Here is an 8,507-nt window from a genome sequence, read left to right on the forward strand (position 1 = left end):
AGGAAGATTGTGAAGTGGAAGAAGTCTCTGGTCAGGTGAGGCAGGAGATTTGGGGCTGGTGTCTGCATAGGGTCACTTGTGGACCAGACAAGAGCCCGTTCCCAGCCCCAAACACGCACTGCTCATCACCGTCCATCAGCTGTGGGTCTTCAGTTTTAGTCAAGTTTTGACTAGTCGAAAATAACAGCCTGGGTTGTTCACTATTGGATCCACAGTTTTTCAATGTTATGGATATTTAAACAATATATGATACCAGGCACATACAACACTTAAAATATGCACATGCGTTATCTAATAAGGCTTGCATCAATTGTCTAACAAGCATTTCAAGTCCGGTAAAATATTGTTCTCCATTGCTTTGCCTCATCACAAAGAATCTCTTCCTCATGTCTACTCTAAGTCCTCCCCTTTCAAACCTGAACTCACTCCCACTCGCCCTGTCACCACGTGCCATCCCCAGCTTTATTGTAGCCCCTTCAGGTGCCACAAGGCCACTACGAGGTCTCCCGAGAGCCTTCTCTTCTCCAGGCTGAACAACCCAAACTCTCTCAGGCTGTCCTCGTAGCAGAGGTGCCTCAGCCCCAGTCCGTGCTCCAGCTACAGCCACGGCAGGAGGAGCTGCGTGACAGGAGCTGCTCACATCAGCCGCGTTTGCACCTGGCAGGAGACACGGCTGTGCCCCATCCCCACGCCAGTGCTGAGCCCAGCACCAAGGGCCTTCCTCAGCCTTGCCTTCCTGGGTGGTGAGATGTCCTGTCCTGACACCCAGGACATCCTCCTGTGGCCAGAAGGAAGGACGGAGCCCATCACTTGTCCCACAGGGGCTGCACGTGTTTTTCTCGCCTCGCTATTCCCCGCTGTTGGCACAATAAATCTGGACAAGTCTGGTGTCCCACAGGCTCCCAGATCCCATCCGAGGGTGCAGGGGAAGGCTCCTTCAACTCTCACCAAGTGCTGGCACAGCCCTTGCGCTGGCAGACCCCTCAGGGTAGGACACCCACCCCCTGCCCCACGACGCTTCCCCACAGCTGGGACAGACCCCCACCACAACCCCACTAAAACCCCACCCTTTTCAGCAGCAACCACAAGCCATCAGAGATGTCCAACCAACAAGGCTGGGGACATCGAGGACAGTGCCTCTGCTCCCAGCCCCCATCAGCCCCGCCTGCACCCTGCCTCAGCCTCCTCCCTCTCAGGGCAGATGTTCCTGACCGGCACCTCCGGCATCTCCTGCCGGGTACAGCCCAGATCAGGAGGGGCAGTCAGCAAGAAGGCCAAGCACCATGCTCCAGCCAACACCACCAAGAAGCAGGAGGCCTCCCTGCAGGATAACATCCCACTGAAGAAAAAAAAGACAAAGCCGGTGCGCCGGCTGGCCAAACACTAGAGGAGCCTCTGAGAGGTGAATCTGGACAAGGACGGAGCGGCGGTGGGCAGTGCTGGGACACAGAGAGATCCAAAGGCCGGTGCCTGCACTCACCCTCTCCAGCCCCAGCCCTCTCCCAGATCCCTGTTCCTTGTTTAATTCAGTAACAGGACTGTGTGTTCACTTGCCAGCACCTCTCTGCTTGCAGAACTATTTGCAGTGGGAGAGGGGGATGAGGGTGTTAACGCAGCCCCTGCCCAGCCCATGGTGACTGAGCTGGGCTTGGGACTGACACTGAGAGGTTGGGGAGACGGGGCATCACTCCAGGTGCTGAATACCCCTGGGAGCCCAGTTTTTACCACAGATTGCCTTTTTTTTTATTTTTTTTTGTGTGTGTGTGAGTGTGTGTGTGTTCTAAGTCCTCCTCTTGCAAAGCTCGTGTCCTGCAAAGACAGCTGTGCCAAGGTCCTGACCTTGCCTCCCAAACGGACCAGAGAGTGGAGAAACTCCAGAAGCTGTGGAGTTGGACAGCCAGGGGCCTCCCAAAAGGTTCTCCTGGAGCTCTGCAGAGAAGCAGCAGCTCTCCCACCAGCGTGCGCAGCCTAAGGGCTCCCTTCCACACGCATGTTCCTTGGCTTTCCCCAAGCTTGCTGCCCCCTGCTAGCAGAGGAGATTCCAGGGAAACAAGGGCTGTCTTTGCTCAGCACTTGGAGCTGCTTCTCTCCACTCAGCTGAGGCACAAAGGCTGCAGCCCTCCTCCATCATGCAAACCTTGTGTGCCTGTCCCACAGGTCCCCCAGACATCGTGTGCAGGGAATTCCTTGGGAAGGACCAAAGGCTGGGGAAAGGAATGGATCTAGGTGGATGGGGGTGGGAAGCAGGGTGGAAAAGAGGAGCACGGAAATCATACGGTCACCAGTTCATGCAAGTTGGGAAGGACGGGGTGGGTAGTCCTTTAGACCTCAAGCTCCAGCAGTGCCAGTGATGATGTCAGGCCAAGATGCTGGGGGGGTTCATCCAGTGGGGTCTAAAAAGCCTCAAAGGATTGAGGCCTGACATCGCACAGCTTCACATCTTCGCGTTGTCCACTCTAGGAATGATGGTGGCCGTAGCGAAGTGTCTCTCTCCCAGCCACCTTCTCTTTAAATCACTATAAAGAGCTTCCACATAGCAGAAAACGGCAGTTGGCTGCAGTTGTGAGACACGGTGACATCAGGAAAGCAGCTCAATCAGCAGCTGGCGTGAAGAAATCCTTGTGGAAGAAGAGGAGGAGAGCATGGCAGAGGGAGAGGTGTCTCAGCCGGCTTCGTTGTGAGGAATGCAGACCTTGAAAGACAAAGTATCAGACAATAAAAGCTGATCTCCTATGGCAACTGTTATTTTCAAGTTGGGGGATGTCACTCGGACGGGTTCAGGGGCGGCAGCGGTGGCAGAAAGCCGCGGGGAGCGTTGGACTCTCTGGGGAGGGAGATGGTACGAGCCCATGGGATAGCAGTGCTGAGGGCTGAGCCGTGTGGCTGGAGCGAAGCCGGCTGTCAGGAGCAGTGAGTTTGCACAGGGGATGGTTATTGTTATCACTCTTTTTCTTCTTTGAATTCCCCCGTGCCCCATCCAGACCACGGCAGCGAGGGCTTCTGGGATCTCCCTTACTGTGGGCACAGGAGCTGGCAGGGGCCGGGTGGTGACCGGCTTATACCCTGAGGGCTTAGACCCTAAAAACGCAGCCTTGGATCCTAAAATGAGGATTTGGAACCTAAAATCACGTCTTGGGAATTGAGAATGCAGTGAACGTTTCTGCCCTAAAAATGAAGCTCTGCGCCTAAAAGTGAGCTTTGCAAACTAGAAATTAGGCTACATAAATTAGATTTTGACCCGCAGGAAGAGGGTGTTTGACCCAATTACTGACTGTTTGGACCCCCTAAAATTCAACCTCAGACCCATTAAACCCAGCTTCTGACGCATTTCTGAGTAAGAGGCTTGGAATCTGTGGTGTGCTGGAAGCCAGAATGTCTTCCTAGCAGCTCCAATCCCTGTGAACTGTCACCCTCCGGCAGTTCAAGTTTATGGCAGCCAAGTAATGCACAGTCAGACCCAAACCCCTCTGGTTTGTTAAAAAACACCTCCCACAACAGCCTCAACCCTGCGGCTCTAAAATGAAGCTCTGCAGAACAGCTAACGCTTTGTGCCCTTAAGTGATGCTTTGAACCCTCAAACACAGGCTTTTGAACCTCATATTACACTTTGGGCACTGAAATGAGGGTTTCAAAACTAATTATGCTCCTTTGGGGCACAAAACAGAAGACCTGAACCTTAAGGAAAGTGTTTTGGAACCCCATCATTCCCCCCCATGCAACCTAAAAACAAAGCTTTGGCTTCTAAACACAGGATTTCGGGGGCTCAAAAAATGGGGTTGAGAGACTGAAAATGGATCTCTAGAAACAAAAACTTAAGCTGCGGGGCCTAAAACTGGGCTTCAGAGGAGATATCAGAGGCAAGTCCTATGGAAAGTCCTTGGAACAATGCACACACCCACGAGCTGGTACCAGTCACTGGGGCTACACAACACTACTGCACAAATAACCAGAATCTCTAAGGGCTTTAGGAGGTGGGGGAGGATCCTACAGCACATGTACTCACCTGGTGAAGAGGTGACACCAAACCGCAAGGAGAAGACCAGCCGACGTACTCCTAGCACAGGAACAACCTCCCCCCACACTCCTACTGCTCCAGGAGGCCTCAAAATGGCCTCTGGCAGGGCTGCCTTTAGGCTCAAGGCAGAATGGGATCACGGTCATATATGGTCATGTTGGCAGCTGGAGGGTCCCCAGGCAGCACCAGGGTGGGGTCTGTAAGCTGAGCCCCAGCTCCCCTGCACCCTGCCTCAGCCTCCTCCCTCTCAGGGCAGATGTTCCTGCTACAGGAAGCTTTCCAGAAAGTTCTCCTGGAAGTATGCTGGACACTTTAAAGACAGTCCCCTGGAAAGTGCCTTCTCAGATGTTTTGAAGCGTCCTGCAGAGCGTTTGCCGGCTGTCAGGAGCAGTGGGTTTGCACAGGGGATGGTTATTGTTATCGCTCTTTTCCTTCTTTGAATTCCCCTGTGCCCCCATCCAGACCACGGCAGCGAGTGCTTCTGGGATCTCCCTTAGTGTGGGCACAGGAGCTGGCAGGGGCCGGGTGGTGACACTGGGCACCAAGCTTCGGAACAAGGTGTGGCTGCCCTGAAGCTTCTTTTGGGGAGAAAAGCCTGTTCTGTGGGAGCGGGGCAGGTGGTTCTGCTGGCCCCGCCCCCCGCTGACTGTTGGGCGCAGCGTCATTCGAAAGGAGGAACCTCCAGCCCCAGCCGCCCCGCGCAGCCCGTGCAGAGCTCCTCGTCCCTGGCCGGCCTCGGCGGGCTCGCTCCTTGCCCAAAGACACGGGATCGCAGGTTCGTAGCAAAGCAGGGAAGGCAGACACTGCATCCCCAGCCTGGGAGTAACGGAGGGCTGAACGGGCAGCTGGCTCTGCGGGAGGGTGTGCCTGGGGTGGGTCTGCGCGGTCCCCCACCGCGTTGTGTTGGGGTGCCAGGAGCAGGGAGGAGCAGGAATAACGTGGAAGAGAGGGAAGCTGAAGACGTTTTGTCCAGGTCTTTCATCTTGACATTTTGTCCTGCTTAGCAACGTGTGGGAGAAACGCCCACTCTGTTTGGGACAGCAGGGCTGGATGTTGGTTACGTAAGGGGTGGTTTTAGTCGTTGTTGTTTTATTGATTACTTTCTGAGTCCAAGACTTGCTGGGCCCACGAGGGTTGGGTGATACTGGGATGTAGGGGTTTGAGTGAATTCTCCCAAGGTTCCAGGCTGGTAGATCACCCAGGGGAGGTATCACGGCTCTGGTGCGCAGTAGTCCGGGGATGGATCTCGCTCAGCAGCACTGGGAGCACCCAGTCCCAGCCTTGCTCACAGGCCAGAGAGCAGCTGGTCCTCAGAGAGCCTCATCCCTTCCCTGTTGTCATTGCAGGATCTGCTCCGTCCCCTCCCTCCGCTTCAGACGCACCCCGTGAATTCCAGAGCTGCCGATGAGGCATGGCTGAGGGGTGGCAGAGCCACGAGGAGACAGGGAAGGACAGAGGGCAGGAGGGCAGCAGGAGAGACTTGGACGATGTGGACGACAGCCTGCCCAACCTGACGTGGCTGCTGGACTTCTCCATCATCAGCGCTAGCATGGGCAACTCCTCCTGCTGCTCCAGCATCCCGGACCCCCACAGCTGTCAGGACATCCCCAGCTTTGCCGCACCGTGCTCACCCCTGGGCACTGACTCAGTGCGCATGGAAACGCCCCACACTCCCCGCATGCCCATCTCCTCCTCCAGCTGGATGACGGAGCACCACGTTGTGTCCACGCACCCTCAGCTGACGGAGGGCATTGACTACCAGACCAACCCCTACATCAAGCCACCCTACTCCTACACCACCCTCATCTGCATGGCGATGGAAGCCAGCAAGGAGCCCCACGTCACCCTCTCCGACATCTACAAGTGGATTACCGACAACTTCTGCTACTTCCGTCAAGCTGATCCCGTGTGGCAGGTAGGACATTTGAGAACTCTTGCCCTGCCCCATCTCCCCTTATGGCTGGGAAGGGCCTTTCACAGCTTCCATCGTGTAAGAGAGAGCTCAGGGTCATTCATGGAGTGGAAAGGCCCCATTGGGCTGTTGGTCCCTGCATCTCCTCTTGACTCTGGAGTGAAGGTGTCTCTGTCTCTCACTTCAGCTTCCTGTAGCTTGCTGCCCTGCTCCATCTCAGAGGACACTCTCCAGCACGGGTGGCTTTCTAGAATGTGGTGGGGCAGGAGGCACCTGGGTTGCTCCTCCCTCTGCTCTAGTTATTCCCAGCCCAAATCCAGAGCGTGCCAGCTATCCTGCACCACTGCTCCCCCAGGCAGGGCTGAGCTAAACCTTTCTTAGCCCCCCGCCCAGGAACTGTCCACCACCTCCCTAGGCAAGTGGGTGTCTGGAGGCTATTGAAGCCCACCAGAGAGAAGGGTAGGGAAGCCCTTGGTCCCTCTCCAGGGCCACAGGTGTTCCCCAGACTCCCTGTGCTGGGAAACTTATGGGAGGGACTCTATGGGAGAACCTAAGTACCAGAATCTTGACTTTCTCTTGCAAACTCATGGCTGGATATTCACCACAGTTTTAATTCAAAGTGTTCATTGACAGAAGGAAGAGATGCAGGAGGTACACAAGGTTGTTGCAGGGAGGAAGGATTAATATATTAACCCACCAGGAAATACGGCTGGAAAAGCAGAAAATCCTCTTTTTCTTTCTTTTTCTTCCCCCATAGTCTTCCCCCCACCTCCTTTAAGCAGTGGCTGATGAGGATGCAGTGATTTTACCCGGAGCTCCTCTGGGCCAGAAGGCACCTCTGGGGACACACAGGGCTGGGGTGGGACAGCCCCCGTGGCTCTCCAGTTTCGCCCGTCCAGTTTGTGTCAGCCTGGCAGCAGGCAGACATGTGCCTGTATTTTAGCAGACTTGTGTTCCACCCTGGTTTTTTTCTCTTTTTTCCCAGAACTCCATCCGGCACAACCTCTCCTCAAACAAGCGTTTCATCAAGGTGCCTCGAGAGAAGGACAAGCCAGGGAGAGGTGGCTTTTGGAAGCTTGACCCGCAATACGTTGAGCAGCTCAAGAGCGGTGCCTTCAAAAAGCAGAGGATGCGCCCAGTGCAGATCCTCCCAGCCTCCACTGCGAAAGCCCAGCAAGAAGCACAGCATGGTGCCTCCCTGGCCGCTTCGGCTTGTGCCTCCAATAAAGTCCTCTCTGTCAACCTGGAGTCACAGCTGCTGCTGAAGGAGTTTGAAGAAGGTCTTGGCAACCAGAACTGGAATCCAGTGGATGGCAAAAGAGGGCTCAAGCGCAAGCAGCCCTTGCCCAAGCAAACAGCCAAAGCGTGTCGGCTTTCCAATTCCGCCTTGCTGAGCCTGGAGGAGCAGACCCATCTGGGATCCCTGAAAGGGGACTCTGACCCCAGCCTGAACAGAGAGGTCTCCACTTTTGGGGATCTGGAGCTCTTATCTCCAGTCAGCCTCAAAACGCTCAACCTGGAGTTGATGGCACAAGGGCACCACTTTGAATGTCCCCAGGGGCCGGAGCAGGTCCTCACTGAGTCCTCCCAGAACAGCCTGAGCCTGGACGAAAGCTTCGTGGCCACTTCTTTCCTGCAGCATCTCTGTGATGAAGGGACAAGCGATCTCCTCTCAAATTCTGCCAATGCGGAGCAGTTGTTTGAAGTGAGCGATGCATCTGTAATAGCGGATGTCAGCAACTGGATCACTCTGGATTCCCTCTTGTAAGAGGCCAGTCACCGATCAAAGCCCACGTGTGCTTTAGCAGGATGCTCCCCCCACGCTACTGGGACTTCCAAGAACTGGATTCTTCACCTCTCCTTCGCTGTAGGTTATTAGAGATAGAGTAGGCATCAGGTAGGAGTGAGCAGAAGCTGTAGTGTCAGTGGTTTGCCTTAGACTTGTTGAGAAGTCAAAGATTGTAGAGAATTTCTGTTTAGTAACAACAGCATTTAGGACCTTTAATGTTAGCCGCAATATTTATTGAGAGAGGTTGTAGCTTATGAATTAATAAAGAAGCCTTTAAAAAATCCCATTATCCTTGTTGCAATTTGTACTCAAATTAGGGGAGAGGGTGGGAGTGTGGAGGTGGGAGAATCATAGAATCATAGAACCACAGAATCGTAGAATACTTTGGGTTAAAGGGACCTTAGAGATCATCTAGTTCCAACTCCCCTGCCATGGGCAGGGACACCTCCCACAAGATCAGGCTGCCCAGGGCCCTGTCCAACCTGGCCTTGAGCACCTCCAGGGATGATGCAGCCACAACTTCCCTGGAAAAGTTCTGCATTTCTTCCCGAGTAAAGCACGAGGCAAGCTGAGAATTGAATATCTTCAGGTCACGCAAGGGGCAGAGCAGGGCCTTGGGCTGTTGCTTTGTCCAGGTGCCACCGCCTGAAGTCCCCTGGGATGCCACCACATTGGTGGGGATAGTGTCCAGTGGGCACAGGGCTACAGGCTCTGGAGTGTGGTGTGGATGTATTTGTCTGTACTGATAAGGCCTCTCTTTATTTGCTGTTCTCATTCTATTTCCCTCTGTT

The 8,507-nt window shown here is 54.5% G+C and overlaps 1 protein-coding gene across 1 annotated transcript; it reads left to right on the plus strand.

The window, feature by feature from the left end:
- Positions 1–5,426: 5,426 nt before the first annotated feature.
- LOC138718492 (forkhead box protein J1-B-like) lies at positions 5,427–7,695 on the plus strand. Its single transcript, XM_069852999.1, has 2 exons — positions 5,427–5,930; positions 6,913–7,695. Exons 1-2 carry the CDS (start codon positions 5,427–5,429, stop codon positions 7,693–7,695), a joined length of 1,287 nt encoding a protein of 428 aa, XP_069709100.1.
- The last annotated feature ends 812 nt before the right edge of the window (positions 7,696–8,507 follow it).

Source organism: Phaenicophaeus curvirostris, chromosome 3 (assembly GCF_032191515.1).
Source record: "Phaenicophaeus curvirostris isolate KB17595 chromosome 3, BPBGC_Pcur_1.0, whole genome shotgun sequence".
Taxonomy (NCBI): domain Eukaryota; kingdom Metazoa; phylum Chordata; class Aves; order Cuculiformes; family Cuculidae; genus Phaenicophaeus; species Phaenicophaeus curvirostris.

Coding starts and splice junctions, on each gene's coding strand:
- LOC138718492 (XM_069852999.1), top strand. CDS start 5,427: ATGGCTGAGGGGTGGCAGAGCCACGAGGAGACAGGGAAGGACAGAGGG. Junction 5,931..6,912: donor AAGCTGATCCCGTGTGGCAG/GTAGGACATTTG, acceptor CTTTTTTCCCAG/AACTCCATCCGGCACAACCT.